We start from the raw sequence: 22,769 nt of genomic DNA on the forward strand, positions 1-22,769 counted from the left end.
AGGCAGATTCTCAACCACTGCACCACCAGGGAAGCCCCCAAGCTCTGTTTTTTAAAACATACCTTTGGTGTCTTCTGTTTTAAAGAGTGGTTACATTTTGTCATTCAACTTAATAAAATAGGTTGTTTTGGCTAGGAAGGGTTAAAGATTCTTCTGTTTCTGTTAGAGAGCATGCTAACTTTTAAGAGTCGTGAAAGGCAAAGTATAGTCCGTTGTTGAATCCTGCTTTCCCAAAAGGATTGAGTTGATTGAGATAAGGTGATAGTTCCGAGAATGACGACAGAATTATTCTGAATTAGAAAACAGACTATATCAATTTGAGGGACTAGTTAGACCAGTTTTCTTTCCATTATGCCCAGCACAAATTGGATCTGTTATTCTAGCTTCCATGACCTTGAAAGATAGTGGCAGAGTGGCAGGACTAAGTCTTTTGAGTGCAACCCGTTGAAAATTTCAAGGGGACATTTTATTGTTTGAACCTACCTGTAAGACCTATCTATTCTAAGGCAGGAAGTCTTGTCAGGCATGACTTGGGTCAGTGTTTTTCCTGTTTCAGAACCACCTGCAGTGCTTGTTTAGAATACAGACTCTTTGATCATACCGCAGCTTACTGGTTTAGAATTTGCATATTCAAGTTTTAAAAACCCCTGATTTACTTGTGAGTAAATCTGTAGAAGAATGAATAGAAATGTTAAAATTATGCATTCACATTAAGTGTGTGGGACAGTTGAACTTTAAGACTAAAACTTTGAGTGGAATTTATAGGGTAAACATAGCCCATTTTCTTGGAATATTCATTTTATGTGACAATTAAGAGGAAAAAAATAGAATTTCCCTGGTAAGAATGTGTCATTTGTATATTAAAACAGGCACAGTCAGGGTTGTTAGAGTGAAGGCTATAAAGTGTGCATAATTTTATGATAAAACACAGGAATTCAAAGACATACTATTTTTTCAAAGGAATTATAAGTTATGCCTTCACATTCCCTCCTCTGCAAAGTTTGAGATGTACTGCCCTAACTTGTACTGGGCTAAGAGCAACTCAGGAGTTCTTATTTAACACAATTGGAACAGGTCAGAACTGACTTTGAGGAATAATATTTAGAATGTCATATCATCTCTGTAAGTTTTTAGAGCCATATATGATTATTAACTAGTGGGGATCTAACTCAGGGGCATTATCAATAGGTGACTTTCTAATCTCCAAGTAGTGGGCTTAGCTTGAGATATTTATTGTAAAAAAAAAAAAATCATTTTACCTAATTAGTTAGCACCCAGGATGTTAATTGGGGCTTTTTAACCACCTACCACTGAAGATGTTGAGAAGTTTGATTGGTTCAAGCATCGGAGAGCTGAAGGTACTTTTTCCAGATGGGACAGCATTGAAACACCAGTTTAAATGGGATATTTGAAAGCTGAGTAGGGACACTTGGTTGGAATTAACGCTGTTGGATGGTTGTCATAAATGTTTTATATTGAAATGTATGGAGCTGATTGCTTCCTTAGGTCAAGGACGTCTTGGAATTAAAAAGATCCAAATCCAAGAAACCTAACTCTGTAGACAGACCTCTGGTGGCTTCTAAGATTGTGCTTTTGTACTCCTATGCACAGCATTACAATCCCCTAAACATGAAATTGCAGGATAAAACAGTCTTTTCAATGATGTGTAGGACAGTAAGACTTAAAACTGGTCATGAAGGTTGAATAGATTACATGTGGAAAAGACACTCCCTCCCTGCCCCCAACTGAATTTCTGATTTTGAAATTTTAAGTGAGCTATTTGGTAGAAATGAATTCATTACAGATTTTAATGGTTGCAAATCATGCTTTATCCTTCTGATTCTGCTTTTTTTTTTTTTTTATTCTACGCCACGTGGCTTGCAGGATGTCAGTTCCCCAGCCAGGGATTGAACATGGGCCATGGCAGTGAAAGCCCAGAATCCTAACCGCTAGGCCACCAGGGAACTCCCCTGATTCTGCCTTTTGAAGTACAAACCTCAAGATGTGCCTGAATTATTTTTTTCTTTTTCTCCTTTTAAATGAAATATTCCTAAGTATGTGCCCTCTGTTAGTTACATAATTTTAAGAAGACCTAGTTGAGCTTAAAATGAGATATACCCCTGTGAAATAAGATGAAAATGTAGAGATAGGTGTATGAGTGCTGGACAGTTTCTGGGTCCACCTGACTGAAAAAGTATGTACTCTCTGATGACACAGGTAAGATTAAGCTGAGCTGCCATTATCAAACTGGAATCAGGAGTGAGATGTGTTCTGGCTGAGTTCACCCAACATCTCAGAAGTTGAGTCTTTTTAATACCGGTGTTGTCATTGACATTATCAGTAATGTTTCAGTGGCTGGCACTAAACACTTGGATTTAGTCAGGTTGATCAAATACTAACTTTCTGGGATGGGTTTGTTTTACATTAAAAAAGAGAGCGAGAACATACAGGCTGTATTATAATTACTATCCAGAAAACGTTGACTGTCCCTGCCCTAGACGAAGTTAATAAATGGAGCTTCAGAGAAAGCCTGTGATTGAATTAGACGTTGAACCAGGGCTTTTGATCATAAGAAGTAGAAACCTTAAGAGTCATTTAGTCTCTTTCTGTTTGTCATTGGGTACCATGCAGCACCAAAAGAAGATATTTCATAAGCGTTACTTCAGTCAGTTTTCATACAAGTATTATTCTTGTATTTAAAAATTGCTGCATTTAGACAGTTGGGTATGGCAAACATAAAATGCTAACTGTTTTATAAAATGTTGAAATGTAAATTAAATAATGAAGCTGGACTATTTTTAGCTGAATTTTATGTTTATTTCAGATTATAGTTTTATACTGCACATTCAGAGCCTGCCACATAATTTTGGAACCTAAGATTAGGCTCAAATAATTACTATTTTTTGCTGGGGATTAAAACCTATTTCTGTATTAGTGATTATTTTTTAAAACAAATCAACTTAGATTGAAATTCAGTCTTCTTTTCTATTTTAAAGATCAGGGTGTTAACTTTCTCTTAATTTTTTGGACAAGTTTCTCTAGCCTCTGTATTCTTCTTTTGATTTGGAGCTGTTTCTGATGGTGTGTATAATTTTTCAGATTATATGAGAATTAATCCCAATATTTCAGAGATCTGATTTTTTAAAGTAGATTTTCCCATGATATATGAATATATTAAAACACTCTCTGTCCCCATCCCACTTACAGAAACAGAAAGTGAAAATGAATTTCGCCCTTTGGATGAAAGGATAGATGAATTTCACCCCAAAGCAACAAGAACTCTCTTTATTGGTAACCTTGAAAAAACCACTACTTATCATGATCTTCGCAACATCTTCCAACGCTTTGGAGAAATTGTGGTATGTTTTGTTTTGTTTTGTTTTTACAATAAAAACAGTGTTAGATCTTTGTCACAAAACATAAAGCATAGCAGAGATTATATTTGGAAAAACGATACTTAGATGGTGTAATGAATATTTTTCCCATTTGCCCTATGTGGTTTATTTTTTTTAAACATTTTTTTATTGGAGTATAATTGCTTTACAATGGTGTGTTAGTTTCTGCTTTATAACAAAGTGAATCAGTTATACATATACATATATCCCCATATCTCTTCCCTCTTGCATCTCCCGCCCTATGTGTTTTTAACTGCTGCTAAAAGATGATCTGGCAAAACCCAGCAGGGACTGCTTTATGTGTGTATGTAAAAATATGTAATTGTCTGTATTTTGTTTACATATATATTTTCCTTTCCACTTTTCTTATCTTTGTCCATCTGGTGCTGTTTTAATGCCATCTCTAGTCCTGTGGGTTGAAAGGAAAATCTGGAAGAGAAAACGTGTTTGTAAGAAAGAAGCAGCAGATTAGTGTATGATTATTTTTATCACAATGCACATCAGAAGTACCTTGGGGATTACTAGAATGTGGATAGCATTCTGGAAACTCAGTTCTATTTTGAAATTCTAATTAGAATCATTTTTCAAATTACGCAAGTAATTGTTAGATTTAGGGATAGAAAGATTTTTCTATTCCCCATGACTTAAAACTTGAGTCATATTATAGTGAAAATAGTTTGGCTGCAGCTTTGTACCCTTAGGATATACTATTTTGTTTTGTGTTTGAAAAAACAGGGAAATACTTCTGTTTTCCTAGATTTTCTCTATATTAATAACAGTGAAGAAAGTACTCTAGTATATTTGGACTTTGGAGAGTAAAAAAATGTTTTGGATAGAAACAGCTATTGTTAATCTTTTAAGGGTGTATGTGATGTCCATTTATCCATCTGTATTTATACACTAATGCTCTAAACAAAAGATTCTTAATTTTTTAAATGACATAATCTAGTCCTGTGAATAAAACATTACTTGTGCTTGTGGCTGAGCTAAGCCTCATCTTGAGGGGCTTGAGGCAAGAGATTGCAGTGGTTGGTAGACGTGGCGGAAAAGAGAAGCTGCATATTTAGATGCACCAGCAAAACACTCATCTTTCTTTTTCAATTATTTCGACTTTTCTCAGTTTCGTATTTTTGTGAGGGTAGTGTATACTCTTTTTTTAATTTAAAGTCATTTATTTTATTTATTTTATTTTTGGCTGCACTGGGTCTTTGTTGCTGCATGCGGGCTTTCTCTAGTTGCGGCGAGCGGGGGCTGCTCTTCGTTGTGGTGCGCGGGCTTCTCATTGCGGTGCCTTCTCTTGTTGTGGAGCACAGGCTCTAGGCACGCAGGCTTCAGTAGCTGTGGCTTGCGGGCTCTAGAGTGCAGGCTCAGTAGTTGTGGCGCACGGGCTTAGTTGCTCCGCGGCATGTGGGATCTTTGCGGACCAGGGCTCGAACCCGTGTCCCCTGCATTGGCAGGCAGATTCTTAGCCACTGCGCCACTAGGGAAGCCCAGAGGGTAGTGTATACTCTTAATTCCAGCTCTACTGCCTACCTGGATGAGTGACTAGACGCTCAATTACCTATCTGGGCTCCAGCTTCTTCTGTCTTTATACCACGATCTGTTATTTAATTTGCTGTTTGGCATTCATGAGGCTTTGAATTGATAAAACTTTCAAACATACTTTTATTGAATGTAGCTGTTACTATAAATTTTGGAGGAGTATAGAAGTTGTATTTGGGCACATGGATACATTTTCATCATCAGGGTTGCTAAAAATGGGATGATTATTGTGTTTTAAGAGCTATGGTTATCAATAAGGTGGACATGTCAGTACTCTGTTTGAAAACTGTTATCTTACCATGTTTGCAATTGCTCATGATTGTCACTGTTTTAATGACATACAGTCTTTGAGAACATGGTCTTCTACTTACCGATAACGGATCATGCTATAGCCGGAAGCACCGATTTAGTGAATCTACCCACCAGTATTCCTTTGAAACATTTCTCTTTAAGTAGAGCTATCCTGGGTTATTACATTCTACATAATGATGAAAACAGCTTCTGTTTACCATTACTTAGAAAAATTTTGAGTGTAAATTATTGCTTTTTTTTTTTTAAAGACCCATCAAACAGCTCTTTAAATGCATTACTCATTTTGCTCTGTTTCAGGTTTTGATTATTGGCTTGTGACCCTTAAGGAGGCTTAGATAATCACAATACATAATCTGCACTATATGGCCCAGCTCATTATTGTTTAAGTACAAGTTTTGCCATCCAGGTGTCTGGTTTCTCTGGACCATTTTCCTGTGTAAGCCAGGTTTTTTCACTACCTCCTTTTAATAGGCAGGACCGGAGTGTCAGATGTGACTACAGGTTTTGAGCATTCCAAAGAGATGGGGGTATTCCTTTATAGAGTGTTTCTTTAATCCAGGGATGGTGTTCTAATGCATCTTCACGGAGTAGTTCAGGTATTTATATAATCCATTCATTCTGGTTATGAGAGATTATTACCACATTTATCATCACCAGGTTTGATTCAGTTAGATATACTGATAGAATGAGTCTTCTAATTTAGGATTGCGTATTTTAAATCACTTTTTGAAAACTTGATTTCTTTATCATTCTTACTCTTCTCAGATACTATATTTTAAATGGCTTACCCCTAATAAGGATTTTAGATATTGCAGAAGAGAATTATTTCTTAGATTTTCATTAAATAGGCTGCTTTTTTTTCTTCTCATAAATGTCTCTTAACACAGGTGTTGTGGATTTAAAATTTTGAGTTTTGAGTTGCACTGCAGTTGCTCTTCTGCAGGGAGCTTCACATGAGAAGGATTTCATGGTTTGTGACTACAAATGCTGTGTTGAATAGTTTTTTAGGCTGTTAATTTACAGTTGCATTAAGATGTATAATTGTAACTAGGAAAATGATTTGGGGGAATATGACTATTTTGAGAAATATGTAGCTCATATGGACTTGGTTTATTCTGATTTATTTTTTTATTGGCATATCACTAAGTGGTATCCATCCATTGGCTTTTTCAGGATATTGATATTAAGAAAGTAAATGGAGTTCCTCAGTATGCGTTCTTGCAATACTGTGATATTGCCAGCGTTTGTAAGGCTATTAAGAAGATGGATGGGGAATATCTTGGAAATAATCGTCTCAAGGTAAAGGAATTTACATAAGTTATTGTACTGTTAATAGTCGCTGCGTTTTTTTTTAAGATTTGGAGTTTTCTGTTCATATGTCTGATTATTTAAAATTGTAGTAGTACAGTTAGATAACCATAAAGGTGATAAACCTCTTCGCATCCTTATCCTGTTATACTGTAATCTGAGTTAATCCTCGCTTAGCCAGGCAGGATAATTTTTGTGTCAGTTTCTGTTTGATTTTAACCTGATGGTTCCCACTTGAGGTGTTGGTTTGATAAGATTCCTACAGAAGACAAGTTTTCTCAGAATTTTGTTGTTGAATAATTGGTGACTTAACTAATAGAAATTTTGCCTTTTGTATTCAGCTGGGTTTTGGAAAGAGCATGCCTACAAACTGTGTGTGGTTAGATGGGCTTTCTTCAAACGTATCGGATCAATATTTAACACGACATTTCTGCCGATATGGGCCTGTGGTGAAGGTAGGTGGGAGGTTTGGTTGTGTGGTTTAAAGTTATTTCTGACTCCCTTTTTTTGGTATTCTGTCCTTTCAGTCCCAGTTTCTAGTACTGACTTTTTCTTTTCTTTAGTAACTCATACATTAAAATTCTCTTTTCCAAAATTGGGTTTAGAAGAGCATTTGCATCTATTAGCTTATGATATGAGTATTTTGAGAAACTTCTAGAACCCGCCAAAATGATTAATTTTGGAACTAATCTGCATAATACTGTTAAATAGAATATTTCTTAGGGATTTCTGTAACTTTATCTCACATTAAGATTAGACAGCCTAATTATATAATTACTCACATTCACACTAATATGTAATTAGACTTGATTTTTTTTAAACCATGATGACTTTAAAGGGACACACAACAGAATACTCATCTAACCAATGTTTGTTATGTAACACATTCACAAACATAACAGGAACAGGGTCTCTGGGCCCCATTCCGTTATGCGAAGGTAAAGATTTTAACTTCTTGAAAGCAGATTTACACTGTGGTAGGTATGTTGCATAACTTTGACATTTCTTTAAATGTAGCTTTTGTTGTTTGAAGAAGCACATCTTAAAGACTATTAGTATAAATAAAAAATCTAAAAGCTTTAAGACAGTGCTGCTTATGACCAAAATTCATTGCAACTTACTATTTTTTTCTTATTTTTCCTTTGCTATAGTGTAGTTTTTTCTTTTTTTCTTTTTTTTTTCTGAAGTACAGTGGATGTACAATATGAAATTTATGTTGATTCAGTACTCTTTACTTTTTTCCCCCTTTTTCAGGGGTGTTGTTTTTTTGAGCCAAAATGAGTCAGTCAACATAAAATAAAGAAATAAAGTAAAATAAAGTAAATACAGAAAAACAAAGTAAAGGCATAATATACCTCAAGCCACAATATCCATGGTTCTAAATGGTCCCTATGACATTTTGTTGTGTTTTCAGTATAACATGCATCATCGGAAAAGCCTGAAATTTTTTCTAGAATTAAAAAGTATATATATTTTTTCTTAGCAGTGTCACTGTGATTTAGAATTTTGTTGAGACTGACACTAAGTCTAGTGGATGAGCCTCTTGTTTTTTTTTGTCGTCGTTTTTTTTACAGGTGGTGTTTGACCGCTTAAAAGGCATGGCCCTGGTTCTCTACAATGAAATTGAATATGCACAAGCAGCTGTAAAAGAGACCAAGGGGAGGAAAATCGGTGGGAATAAAATTAAGGTGTGCAGAATGACTTCAAACAGAAGCAAAACAAAATCGTGTTCAGATCCCAGTCTCTTAATAATTGGCATTTTGTTGGTTTACAGGACATGCAGTATATATGGCCTCAGTTTCTAAGGGCGATATTACATTTTTTATATTTGGCTAGCTACTTAAGGGCACAGTGTCTTTTAAACCATTAGCCACAGAACCTTCCCTAAAAATCCTCTCATTCAAGGATGTGTGCTTCTCTACGCCCCAGGTACCTGATGCTCACTTGTGTGCTTTTAGTGCAGGCTGGCCCACAGTCACCTGTGGGTTTCTGCACACCCAGGAGCTCCAGGTATCAGTCCAGCTTCTTGAACGATCCTCTCTTCATCTTCTTTCCTCCTCTCCTAAAGAGTGGGTAACCACTGAAAGCACGATATTTGTCTGGTGTTTTTGTTTAGAAACTTTTGTTTATGATAGTTTGAAGGAATTTTTGCACTTAATAACTATGACAGTTAGATTGAAATCAGTCTTTTCGAAATAAGATATTGATAGATGGTGGGTATCATGCTTTAAGTGACTCTGAGTCCTGGCTGTGAGTAAAGTTCAAACGTTCTTCCATATTTTATGTTCTAACTGTGGTTCCAGCAAATTATGCACAGTAGATTACTGGATTTAGTTGGTCTGATTATTTAATTGACAACCTAGAATCATGATAGGTATGTTTCAGTTTTCCATATTGCTTTTTCCACGCCTCAGGATTGGGTTCTAGAACTTTAAATTGTAATTCTTTATCAAGATTTGTGTAGAATTTGAGAGAGATTTCAGGTTAAAAAAATACAGTTTTAGTTATGAGGACTGTTTCACTTAGATAAGTTACTTTTTCTTGAAATTTATCCAGAAGGCTATGTTGGGAAGAATTTTTCAAATTTGGTAACACTTTCCATCATTAAAATCTGAAACTTGGATTAAACACGCAGTATTCTTTTTTTTTAAAGGTGGATTTTGCAAATCGGGAAAGTCAGCTGGCATTTTATCACTGTATGGAAAAATCTGGTCAAGATATCAGAGACTTCTATGAAATGTTAGCAGAAAGAAGGTATGTATTTTAAACCTATCACCATAGCTTGAATTTTAAAATTTCTAATACGTAAAATTTAGATGGGATTAAATTTTGTTTTTTACCCCTTATTGCTACTCTCATTCCCCCCAAACTTATCCCTTTTATCCCCACATACAGAAAGAAACACATAAAAAACACATAAAGGGACTTCCCTGGTGGTCCAGTGGGTAAGAATCCGCCTTCCAACGCAGGGGACACCGGTTCGATCCCTGGTCTGGGAACTAAGATCCCACATGCCGTGGGTCAGCTAAGCCTGCGTGCCGCAACTACTGAGCCTGCATCCTCTGGAGCCTGCGTGCCACAATGAAAGATCCCGCATGCCGCAACTAAGACCTGACGCAGCTGAATAAATAAATATTTTTAAGAAACAAAACAAAAACAAACACACATAAAAACTGATTTTTATGGATCCAGTTTTCATGTAGCTCATGGGAGTTGGGGTATTTTCTCCCTGAGAATACTCATTAAAAGAGTTACTGTTTTCCAGATTATAACTATGTACAAATCATTTTGCCTTACAGTTTTAAATTAAATATAACTTGTTGAAATGCATTGTAAACTTTTTTTTTTTAATTTATTTTTGGCTTTGTTGGGTCTTCATTGCTGTGCGGGCTTTCTCTAGTTGGGGCGAGCAGGGGCTACTCTTCGTTGCGGTGCACAGGCGTCTCATTGTGGTGGCTTCTCGTTGCAGAGCACAGGCTCTAGGCACATGGGCTTCAGTAGTTGTGGCACATGGGCTCAGTAGTTGTGGCTCGCGGGCTCTAGAGTGCAGGCTCAGTAGTTGTGGCACAGAGGCTTAGTTGCTCCATGGCATGTGGGATCTTCCCGGACCAGGGCTCAAACCCGTGTCCCCTGCTTTGGCAGGCGGATTCTTAACCACTGTGCCACCAGGGAAGCCCCTCATTGTAAACTATTAAATGCCCTGTGAATTTAGTAGTGACAACATCCAGGTTGTCACCACGCATGAGCTCATAGAATTAATTTAAAAAAACAGAAACTTTCAAAAGACTGTCAAGAGCTTTGTTTTAAATTCAGATCTCTTAAATTTGTGAATCAGTAAGCCAAAGCTGATAGAAATTGGTAAGTTTAGCTGTGTAAAAAGTAAACCTTGGGAATTTCTTGGCGGTCCAGTGGTTAGGACTGGGTGATTTCACTGCCGTGGGCCTGGGTTCAATCTCTGGTCAGGGAACTAAGATCCCGCAAGCCATGAGGCACGACCGAAAAAAAAGAAAAGAAAAGTATACCTTACTTCTCCTTGTTAATGTTTTCAGTCATGGGACTGTAGTATTTTTTTCTGCAGCTTGTGGGAACATTTCACAATCGTTTAAGGTCTCACAGTCTGAATCAGGCTGTCTCCGTTAGCTTAAAAATTGCCCCAGAACTGATGATTGATTCTTTTTTAGACTAAATATATTAAAACACCCTAACAGTGTCACCAGGTTCTTCAGTAGCTGATCACATTTGAAAATGGAAACTATCATCCCTATGATGAACCTGTTTGTCCAAACATGCCTCTGATTAAGTCTCCTGGAATGTTACTGCTAGGTCTCCACCCCTTCAGATGTGTGTTAGACAAAAGACCGTTTGACAAATGCCTTTAGACACTCAAGTTCAAGTATAAAAGGGCTTTATGGCCAGGATGAGGCAAAATCCTGATCGTGCTCCCAGAAACCTGTTGAATGCACTCCCTTTTTACTGCCTCTTCTTGCCACTTCATTTTTGTTTAAATCATAGAAGATATGTATTTCTTTTTCATTTCCTCATGGAGTATAGTGTAATGGTCATTGAATACTTGAGAGGTTTTTTAATGAAAAATGTCCCCTACAGCCAAATTTCCAAAAGGTTGAACTTCTAAGGTTTCGATGGTTTTTCACTAGTGGATTGGAATCCACATTCTAAATTTCTCTCTCTCTCCCTCTCTCTCTCCCTCTGTGTGTGTGTGTGTGTGTGTGTGTGTGTGTGTATGTATGTGTGTGTGTGAGAGAGAGAGAGAGAGAGAGAGAGAGAGAATGAACATATGTAAGAGAACGTAGGTGTCTGTGGGGAGGGTTCTCCATCTTGGTGGCCCTCATCCCCCACCGCAGCAGTCGGAAGTCATTGTTAATACTTTAAGTGCTTATAGGAATTCGTACCTATAAGTGAGTGAAAAGTGTGTTGATGGTCTAGTGGCACTTAAGACATAAAAATTCCATTAAAATTGTCTGTGTGCACATTAAATATTTTTCAAAGAATGGTATCTTGTGAGGGCTGGATAATGTTGTGTGGGTGTTAATTTTTGTATATTATCACTTAAATTCACTCACTTTACTGATGATCTGGCTCTGGCTTTGTTCTTTGGTTCTTACCTGTGGTTATTTATCTCTGTTGAATGGAGTTTATCTCCTAAAGTGGGAAGCAGGAGGGTGTGGGACTTTACTGTGACCCAGTTTTGCCCCATTTGGTTTCAGATGGCAGTGCTTCTGGAATGCATTCCTTGCAGTAGAACTTGAGAATCTTTGCCCTTTCCATAGAGTGGAAGGAAGGCATCCCACTGAATAGTTGATGAATAAGTGGCGGGGGGGGGGGGGGAGCTTTGCCCCTAATGACAGTTCAGGTCAGGAATGCAAATGATGATCCATTTACATAGTGCCCTGCAGTTTAAAAGTAGTATTTCTTTTATTCCCTTAAATACAGTGTCAGGGAAATAGGGCTGTGGCTCTTGTCATGTATTACTTATGGTGGGAACTGAAGATCAGGTGACTTGGCTGATAAGGTCACAGGCTAGTAAGTGGTTGGGCTGGGGGTAAACCCAGGGCTCCTACCTGGTATGCATTGAGCCTTCCAGTTTACCAAAGTGATTCTCAAGACATTTATAGGGTCACATTATGCTTTAGATGAATTTCCCACTTACTTACGGTGGTTTGGATATTGTGCAGTCATGGGAACAGAGTTCTCTGAAAACCTGACATTTCAAAGTTCCTCAGAGCCCTGCCAGAGCCTTTTGTGTATAGTACCAGTGTGCAGTTGTATTGTCCCTTGCATAAGTTGAGTTCCTTGGTGGCAGGAATGCTCATTTCTTTTGGTAGAGCCCGGCAAAGTATGTACAAAATCATCATCTATTAAACTGAACAGTGCAGCACTAATGTTTACACGTATATCTTTTGACTTCTGTAACTTTTTTTTTTTCATATTTTGGATATAGTTTTAGTTTGCTTATTTTAGAAAATATCTGGAAACCATTTTTAAACGTACTTTTAATGCAGGCAGCAAACTAGTGGCCATTCTAGGTGTCTTAACCACTTTATATTAGAAAGTTAGGGAATTCCCTGGTGGTCCAGTGGTTAGGACTCGGCACTTTTATTGCCAGGGGCCCAGGTTCAGCCCCTGGTCAGGGAACTAAGATCCTACAAGCAGTGCTGTGGCCAAAGGAGAAAATAAAGCTTGTAGTGTGTTCACCTTTACATAATGAAAGTGATGCTTCCTTGGAGTTTGTATTTATGATGGTAATGAGTTAAATTAGCCTAATTTCATTCCTAGTAACATCTATTTGCAAGATGGCTGGCCAGTATTGAGGCAAAGAATCTGATTCCTGTGGAACTGTAGAAGGATCATCTTGAATCAAATCAAGTCAGATATCATAGATATGTCATAAACTATTCTCTTTGAAATGAGAAAGCTCAGTATAAATGCATATAATAATGTGTTATTGATGCTTCCAGTGTTTGAATGGTAAGTCTAGATGCTTCATTTGCTGTTGAAACTGGGTTAGAACATTGCCCAGTAGCAACTTTGACATATTTTTCTAAGGTTCATTTTTTTCAACAAATGAGTACCTGCTGTGAGCCGAGAAGACAAAAGCTCATGCCTTCAGAGGTTTAAGTTCTAGGTTCGTTATGTTTCATTGAGCCGCCACTGACAGTACTATGTAGACTGAGTAAGCCATACCTGCTTGAAAGACAAAAATGGAAAGTGAACAAGAGTAAAGGAATTGGCCTCTATCACAGGTGAATTTCATTTTATACACCATACATGTTCTTGAAATTTAATCTTATTTTGAATGCACTGGGACGTGTCACTGTGGGAGAAAATCTGAGGTGAATTCTTTTACAATTAAGGAATTATCTCACACAGTTTGTAATCACCTAATTTGTTAGTTGGCAGGTTGGGGAAAAGTAACTACTGAAGGCCAAGTATGTGCCTTGTATTATGTTAGGAAAGTTTTTACAAATGTTATCTTATCTAATCTTCTTAAGATCTTTGTGAAGAAGAGCTATCATTTTGTAAGTGAGGAGACTGAGCCCAGGGAGACTGGCCCCCAGCGTGTGTGGGGATTTTTTTTTGTTTTGTTTTTTTAACATTTATTTGGCTGCGCCGGGTCTTACTTGCGGCACATGGGATCTAGTTCCCTGACCAGGGATTGAACCCGGGCCCCCTGTATTGTGAGTGCGGACTCTTAGCCACTCGACCACCAGGGAAGTCCCCAATGTGTTTTTTTAAATTGTGAATTGAGGTAGAGGTGTTACCGATATACAGGTTGCATAGGTGGGAAGATTTTAGTTAAATTGTTATCTTTTCAAACAGTACATTTGTTTCCCAAGTTGTGGTAAGAATATCTTTTGGCAGGAAAGTAATTATGAAAGACTTAGAAATGTGGGATGTGATACTGTTTAATACTAGTGCTCATCATAAGTCACGACAACCGATACCAAAAGAATAACAAGGGGCTGAAGCACTGCTGTCCAAGTCCAATAGAAATGTAATGCAAGCTGTATATGCGGTTTTGCATTTTCTAGTAAAACTAAAGGTAAAATTAATTTTATTTAACCCAATATGTCTGAAATACTGTTTCAGCATATACTCAATCTGAATAAATTATTGAAGTGTTTCTTTTTTTTGAAACTAAGTCTACCAAATCCAGTGTGTATTTTACACTCACACCTCAACTGAGACTAGCCAGATTTCAAGTTCTCAGTAGCCACATGTGGCTTGTAGGTATGGTATTGGTCAGTGCAGTTCTAATGATTAAAAAATGGAAAAGATTTTTGGAAGCAGGACTTTGTAATCTCATATGTATGATTAATGTGTAAGTGACGAGGAAACAAAAAACTAATACATTCTTTTTTGTCTTTGGCAGAGAAGAACGAAGGGGATCGTATGACTATAGCCAAGATCGTACATATTATGAGAATGTTCGTACTCCAGGCACATATGCTGAGGATTCCAGACGGGACTATCCAGCTCGAGGGAGAGAGTTTTATTCAGAATGGGAAACTTACCAAGGAGACTACTATGAGTCACGATATTACGATGATCCCCGGGAGTACAGGGATTACAGAAATGATCCTTATGAACAAGATATTCGGGAATACAGTTACAGGCAAAGGGAACGAGAAAGAGAACGGGAAAGGTTTGAGTCTGACCGGGACAGAGACCACGAGAGGAGGCCAATTGAACGCAGTCAGAGTCCAGTTCACTTGCGACGCCCACAGAGTCCTGGAGCATCACCCTCACAGTCAGAGAGATTGCCTAGTGATTCCGAGAGGAGGATTTACAGCCGATCCTCGGACCGGAGTGGAAGCTGTAGCTCGCTTTCCCCTCCAAGATATGATAAACTTGACAAACCTCGTTTGGAACGCTATACAAAAAATGAAAAGACAGATAAAGAACGAACTTTTGATCCTGAGAGAGTGGAAAGAGAGAGACGTTTAATAAGGAAGGAAAAGGTGGAGAAGGACAAAACTGACAAGCAGAAACGGAAAGGAAAAGTTCATTCCCCTAGTTCTCAGTCTTCAGAAACAGACCAAGAAAACGAGAGAGAACAAAGCCCTGAAAAATCAAGGAGTTCTAATAAACTGAGCAGAGAGAAAGCTGACAAAGAAGGAGTAGCAAAAAACCGCTTGGAGCTCATGCCTTGTGTGGTTTTGACTCGAGTGAAAGAAAAAGAGGGGAAGGTTATTGACCACACTCCTTTGGAAAAGCTGAAAGCCAAGCTTGATAATGACACTGTCAAGTCTTCTGCCTTAGATCAGAAACTTCAGGTCTCTCAGACAGAGCCTGCAAAATCTGAGTTGTCTAAACTAGAATCTGTTAGAATGAAAGCGCCAAAGGAAAGGGGGCTTTCAAGCCACATAGAAGTGGTAGATAAGGAAGGCAGGCCTAAACCCAGGAAGCACCTAAAACCAGAGCAAACTGTTGATGGGGTAAGTGCTGTGGATCTGGAGAAGCTGGAAGCGAGGAAAAGGCGTTTTGCAGATTCCAATTTGAAAGCAGAAAGGCAAAAATCAGATATTAAGAAAAGTAGCCCAGAGATGGAAGATGCTCGGGTGCTTTTAAAGAAACAGCCTGACATATCATCTAGAGATGTCATTCTACTGAGGGAAGGAGAGTCTGAAAAAAAGACGGTGAGGAAAGAAATTCTTAAAAGAGAATCTAAAAAAATCAAACTAGACAGACTTAATGCTGTTCCCAGCCCCAGAGAGTGTCAGGAGCTTGCCAGCGTTTCTGTTGGGACTGTATCAAGGCCCAACTCAGATCTGCAAGCAAGGCTGAGAGAACCAGTAGGTGAATCTGTGGAAAACCAAGAAATCCAGTCAAAAAAACCCACTCCTTCAAAACCACCACTTAAACAGCTGGAGCTATTAGATGATCAAGGACCAGAGAGAGAAGATAATAGGAAAAACTATTGCAGTCTTCGTGATGAACCACTTGAATGTAAATCAGGCCAAGATAAACCACATTCAGTAAATACTGAAGAAAAAATTGGCATTGATATTGATCACACGCAGAGTTACCGAAAACAAATGGAGCAGAGTCGTAGAAAACAGCAGATGGAGATGGAAATAGCCAAGTCCGAAAAGTTTGGCAGTCCTAAAAAAGATGTGGATGAATATGAAAGACGTAGTCTTGTTCACGAGGTCGGCAAACCCCCTCAGGATGTCACTGACGACTCTCCTCCCAGCAAAAAGAAAAGGATGGACCATGTTGATTTTGACATCTGCACCAAGAGAGAACGGAACTACAGAAGTTCACGCCAAATCAGTGAAGATTCTGAAAGGACTGGTGGTTCCCCCAGTATCCGACATGGTTCCTTCCATGAGGAAGATGACCCTGTTGGTTCCCCTAGGGTAATGTCAATAAAAGGGTCTCCTAAAGTAGATGAAAAAGGTCTCCCGTATTCTAATATAACAGTCAGAGAAGAGTCCTTAAAATTTAATCCTTATGATTCTAGCAGGAGAGAACAGATGGCAGACATGGCCAAAATAAAGCTGTCTGTCTTGAATTCTGAAGATGAACTAAATCGGTGGGACTCTCAAATGAAACAAGATGCCAGCAGATTTGATGTGAGTTTCCCAAACAGCATAATTAAGAGAGACAGCCTTCGAAAGAGGTCTGTACGTGACTTGGAACCTGGTGAGGTGCCTTCTGATTCTGATGAAGATGGTGAACACAAATCTCACTCACCCAGAGCCTCTGCGTTATTTGAAAGTTCTCGGTTGTCTTTTTTATTGAGGGACAGAGAAGACAAACTACGTGAGAGAGATGAAAGACTCTCCAGTTCTTTAGAAAGGAACAAATTTTATTCTTTTGCATTGGATAAGACAATCACACCAGACACTAAGGCTTTGCTTGAAAGAGCTAAATCCCTGTCTTCATCTCGAGAAGAAAATTGGTCTTTTCTTGATTGGGACTCCCGATTTGCTAATTTTCGAAACAACAAAGATAAAGAAAAGGTTGACTCTGCTCCAAGACCTATTCCATCCTGGTACATGAAAAAGAAGAAAATTCGGACTGATTCAGAAGGAAAAATGGATGATAAGAAAGATGACCATAAAGAAGAAGAACAGGAAAGGCAAGAATTATTTGCTTCTCGTTTTTTACACAGCTCAATCTTTGAACAAGATTCCAAGCGATTGCAGCATCTAGAGAGAAAAGATGAAGAATCTGACTTCGTTTCTGGCAGGTTATATGGGAGGCAGACATCTGATGGAGTGAATAGCACAACTGATTTGATTCAAGAGCCAGTAGTTCTTTTCCATAGCAGATTTATGGAACTCACACGAATGCAACAGAAAGAAAAAGAAAAAGACCAAAAACCCAAAGAGGTCGAGAAACAGGAGGATACAGAGGATCACCCCAAGACCTCAGAATCTGCTTCTGAAAATAAAGAGTCGGAACTGAAAACTCCACCTCCGATTGGGCCTCCTAGTGTCACAGTTGTAGCTCCAGAGTCTGCAGCAGCATCCCTGGAGAAGACAGCTGCTGAAAAAACAGGAGAGGTGCCTTCAGTGACAGAAGAGAAGACCACTGAGCCAGCCTCTGTCTCAGAAGAAGCAAAACCTGTATCTGATCTGACTCCCATCGCTGTGGAACAACCTGAACAAGTAGACTTGCCCCCAGGAGTGGACACCAGGAAAGACGTTGCTGAGACTCCTTTAGTTGTTGAAGAAAATTCATCAGTCGATCAGCTGCCTTATTTGGATGCCAAGCCTCCAACTCCTGGGGCCTCATTTTCCCAGGTAGAGATCAGTGTAGACCCAGAGCCTGACAGTACCCAGACACTTTCAAAACCGACTCAGAAGCCTGAGGAAGCCGATGAGCCAAAAGTGGAGAAGCCAGACTCAGCTGCTAACGTCGAACCTAATGCAAGTCAAAACGCTGAAGATGTTCACGAGGTCCCGCCTCCAGCTACTGAAGGTGTAGAGGTTGATCCTCCAGTTGCTGCAAAAGATAAAAAGCCGAACAAAAGTAAACGTTGCAAGACCCCCATTCAGGCAGCTGCAGCAAGTATCGTGGAGAAGCCTGTCACAAGGAAGAGTGAGAGGATAGACCGGGAAAAGCTCAAGCGGTCCAGTTCTCCTCGGGGAGAAGCACAGAAGCTTTTAGAATTGAAGATGGAGGCAGAGAAGATTACAAGGGCTGCCTCTAAAAACTCGTCCGCGGACCCTGAACACCCTGAGCCAAGCTTGCCCCTCAGCCGAACCAGGCGCCGGAATGTAAGGAGTGTCTACGCAACCATGGGTGACCACGAGAGCCGCTCTCCAGTCAAGGAGCCCGTTGAGCAACCACGAGTGACCAGGAAGAGACTGGAGCGGGAGCTGCAGGAGGCTGCAGTGGTTCCTACAACCCCTAGGAGGGGGAGGCCTCCAAAAGCACGCCGTCGAGCTGATGAAGATGATGAGACCGAGGCAAAAGAGCCAGTGGAGACAGTCAAGCCAGCTGAGGGGTGGAGGTCCCCACGATCCCAGAAAGTAGCTGCTGGTGTCCAGCAGGGGAAAAAGGGGAAAAATGAACCAAAAGTTGATGCTGAACGTCCTGAGGCCACCACTGAGGTGAGTCCCCAGTTAAACGTGAAAGAAAATAACACAAAATCCAAGACTGATAAAGAAGAAGCAGGAAGTGAACAAAAACGTGATAGAAAAGAAATTAGCACAGACAAAAATCCACCCGAAACCCCCCCAGCTGAAGTGGTGGAGAAAAAAACAGCCCCTGAGAAAAACTCCAAGTCCAAGAGAGGAAGATCTCGAAACTCTAGATCAGCGGTGGACAAATCTGCAAATCTGAGAAATGTGGAAGCCACTGTAAGTCCCGGCGCGGCTGCAGGCCCTGCGGGACTGCCGGCGGAGGAGGCGGCTGCAGTCGCGGCAGTTTCCCCTGAGAAGAGCGAGAGTCCCCAAGAGGAGGCTAGTTTATCGTTGCGTTTGAGCAGTGAGCCAGCTGATCTGGACAAGGAACCAGAGAAGGAAGATGGGTCTGCCTCTAAGCCGTCCCCGGAAGCAAATCAGCTAGCCAAGCAGATGGAGCTGGAGCAGGCCGTGGAGAACATCGAGAAGCTCGCGGAAACCTCCACCCCCACGGCTTTCAAGGCGGCAGCTGCAGATGCCCCAGAGCGCCTCTCCACAGAGGACCGGGACAAGCCCGCACACCAGGCCAGCGAAACAGAGCTGGCTGCGGCCATCGGTTCCATCATCAATGACATTTCTGGGGAGCCAGAAAACTTCCCAGCACCTCCACCTTACCCTGCAGAGTCTCAGACAGATCTTCAGTCTCCTGAGGAAGGAATGGAGCCTGAGACCGATGAGGCTGTGTCTGGCATCTTGGAGACTGAGGCTGCTACAGAATCTTCTAGGCCACCAGGCAGTGCACCTGACCCCTCAGCAGGCCCAGCAGATACCAAGGAAGCCAGAGAGAACAGCAGCGAAACCTCCCACCCAGTGCCGCAAGTCAAAGGATCAAAAGAAGCAGAAGTTACTCTTGCTCGGAAAGACAAAGGGCGCCAGAAGACCACTCGATCACGCCGCAAACGGAATACAAACAAGAAAACGGGGGGCGCTACAGAGACCCATGTCTCTGAACCTGACCAAGTTCAAAGCAAGAGCCCTGCTACAAGCGAGGGGGCCACGACACAGCCCCCAGAAACTCCACAGGAAGAAAAGCAGAGTGACAAGCCCCAGTCCACTCCCCCTGAGTCATGTGCTTCTGACCCAAGCAAGACTACATCCCAGGGAAATTTGTCCCAAGAAAGCAGTGTTGAAGAAAAGACTCCAACCAAAGCATCTGCGCTCCCAGACCTTCCCCCAGCCTCACAGCCAACCCCCGTGGATGACGAGCCTCGAGCCAGATTCAAGGTGCACTCCATCATTGAAAGTGACCCGGTGACCCCGCCCAGTGACTCAAGCATGCCCACCCCCCCAATTCCTTCCGTAACGATAGCAAAGCTCCCACCCCCTGTCGCTGCTGGGGGGATCCCACACCAGAGTCCGCCGACGAAGGTGACAGAGTGGATCACGAGGCAGGAGGAGCCACGGGCGCAATCCACCCCATCTCCGGCCCTTCCCCCAGACACAAAGGCCTCCGACATAGACACCAGCTCCAGTACGCTGAGGAAGATCCTCATGGACCCTAAGTACGTATCTGCCACGGGCGTCACTTCCACGAGTGTCACAACTGCCATTGCAGAGCCTGTCAGTGCTGCCCCTTGCCTGCATGAGGCACTGCCCCCTCCGGTTGAATCTAAAAAGCCTCTTTTAGAAGAAAAAGCAGCAGCTCCAGTAACTAACACCTCCGACACACAGGCCTCAGAGGTTCCAGTGGCCACCGACAAAGAAAAGGTGACTCCAGTCATTGCTCCCAAAATTACTTCTGTTATTAGCCGGATGCCTGTCAGCATTGATTTGGAGAATTCGCAAAAGATAACTCTGGCGAAGCCAGCTCCTCAGACCCTGACTGGCCTGGTGAGCGCCCTGACCGGCCTGGTGAATGTCTCCTTGGTTCCAGTGAATGCGCTGGCCGGCCCAGTGAATGCCCTGAAAGGCCCTGTGAAGGGCTCAGTGGCCACGCTGAAAGGCTTGGTGAACACTCCCGCTGGCCCCGTGAACGTCCTAAAGGGACCAGTGAATGTTCTGACAGGGCCCGTGAATGTTCTCACGGCTCCAGTGAACGCCGCCACGGGCACAGTGAACACTGCCGCGGGTGCGGTGACAGTTTCCGCAGGCGCGGTGACTGCTGCATCTGGGGTTGTGACTGCCACGACAACAGGTGCAGTGACTGTGGCAGGTGCAGTGATTGCACCATCCGCAAAGTGCCGACAGAGATCCGGCACTAATGACAACAGTCGGTTCCACCCAGGGTCTATGTCTGTGATTGACGACCGTCCGGCAGACACGGGCTCTGGCACTGGGCTGCGTGTGAACACGTCAGAAGGGGTTGTGCTGCTGAGCTATTCGGGGCAGAAGACTGAAGGCCCACAGCGGATCAGTGCCAAGATTAGCCAGATCCCCCCAGCAAGTGCAATGGACATTGAGTTTCAACAGTCGGTGTCCAAGTCCCAGGTCAAACCCGATTCTGTCACGCCATCTCAGCCTCCGCCCAAAGGCCCTCAAGCTCCTTCAGGCTATGCAAATGTGGCCACCCATTCTACTCTGGTACTAACTGCCCAGACCTATAACGCATCTCCTGTGATTTCATCGGTTAAGGCCGACCGTCCGTCCTTGGAGAAGCCTGAGCCCATTCATCTCTCTGTGTCCACACCCGTCACCCAGGGTGGCACAGTAAAGGTCCTCACCCAGGGCATAAACACACCCCCGGTGCTGGTTCACAACCAGCTGGTCCTCACCCCAAGCATAGTCACCACTAACAAAAAGCTTGCTGACCCCGTCACCCTCAAAATAGAGACCAAGGTCCTTCAGCCAGCAAACCTGGGGTCCACTCTTACACCCCACCACCCTCCTGCTCTGCCCAGCAAACTGCCTGCAGAAGTGAACCACGTCACCTCGGGGCCCAGCACCCCGACAGATCGGACTGTCTCCCATTTGGCAGCCACCAAGCCAGATGTGCATTCCCCTCGACCTAGCGGGCCGGCTCCGTCCCCATTCCCGAGGGCATGCCACCCCAGCAGCACCACATCCGCCGCGCTCTCCACTAATGCCACGGTCATGCTGGCTGCGGGCATTCCTGTGCCGCAGTTCATCTCTAACATCCACCCAGAGCAGTCCGTCATCATGCCACCCCACAGCATCACCCAGACCGTGTCGCTCAGCCACCTGTCACAGGGCGAGGTGAGGATGAACACGCCCACGTTGCCCAGCATCACCTACAGCATCCGACCAGAGACACTTCATTCTCCTCGGGCCCCCCTGCAGCCCCAGCAAATAGAGGTCCGGGCCCCGCAGCGTGCGGGCACCCCGCAGCCAGCCACAGCTGGTGTGCCCGCCCTGGCCTCCCAGCACCCTCCAGAGGAAGAAGTGCATTATCACCTCCCCGTTGCTCGAGCCGCAGCCCCTGTGCAGTCGGAGGTGCTGGTCATGCAGTCTGAGTACCGACTACACCCGTACACTGTGCCCCGGGACGTGAGGATCATGGTGCATCCTCACGTGACGGCCGTCAGCGAGCAGCCCCGGGCAGCGGACGGGGTGGTGAAAGTGTCACCAGCCAGCAAGGCCCCTCAGCAGCCAGGGAAGGAAGCCGCCAAGATGGCAGATGCCAAAGCCGCCCCCGCCCCCGCCCCCCACGGCGAGGCCCGCATCCTCACAGTCACACCCAGCAACCAGCTGCAGGGGCTGCCTCTGACCCCGCCTGTGGTGGTGACGCACGGGGTGCAGATCGTGCACTCCAGCGGGGAGCTCTTTCAGGAGTACAGGTACGGGGACATCCGCACCTACCACGGCCCGGCTCAGCTCGCGCACACGCAGTTTCCTGCTGCTGCCTCCATTGGCCTGCCTTCCCGGACCAAGGCTCCTGCTCAGGTGAGAGCGCCAGAAATCTGCCTTTTGGTCCACATGGTGGTGGAGGTGCCAGTAAGGTCCCTGAAATATGTTGTCCTTGTTGTGGATTTAAAGAGGCGCTTCCTAAATTTCAGGATGGAGGGGTGAATCACAGCACGGAGAGCCCGGGGACATGGAGGGAGCTCATTGTGGGAGCAGGTGGCGGGGCGGCTCTTGCCTGCGGTGGGTGAGGAGG

The 22,769-nt window shown here is 42.7% G+C and overlaps 1 protein-coding gene and 1 non-coding gene across 6 annotated transcripts in view; both read left to right on the top strand.

The window, feature by feature from the left end:
• Positions 1-22,769, top strand: part of SPEN (spen family transcriptional repressor) — a 94,778-nt gene that overhangs the window by 68,514 nt on the left and 3,495 nt on the right. For all 5 annotated transcript variants that reach the window (XM_067721418.1, XM_067721416.1, XM_067721415.1 and 2 more), the window contains 6 exons: positions 3,208-3,359; positions 6,423-6,548; positions 6,899-7,012; positions 8,132-8,245; positions 9,211-9,311; positions 14,449-22,555. In XM_067721418.1, the coding sequence (XP_067577519.1) occupies positions 3,208-3,359; positions 6,423-6,548; positions 6,899-7,012; positions 8,132-8,245; positions 9,211-9,311; positions 14,449-22,555 (8,714 nt within the window). The remainder of the gene's footprint in view (positions 1-3,207; positions 3,360-6,422; positions 6,549-6,898; positions 7,013-8,131; positions 8,246-9,210; positions 9,312-14,448; positions 22,556-22,769) is intronic.
• On the top strand, positions 12,638-12,710 carry TRNAK-UUU (transfer RNA lysine (anticodon UUU)). Its single transcript has one exon. It is a non-coding gene; the product is annotated as a tRNA-Lys (tRNA).

The sequence above is a fragment of the Pseudorca crassidens genome, chromosome 2 (genome assembly GCF_039906515.1).
Source record: "Pseudorca crassidens isolate mPseCra1 chromosome 2, mPseCra1.hap1, whole genome shotgun sequence".
Lineage (NCBI taxonomy): Eukaryota > Metazoa > Chordata > Mammalia > Artiodactyla > Delphinidae > Pseudorca > Pseudorca crassidens.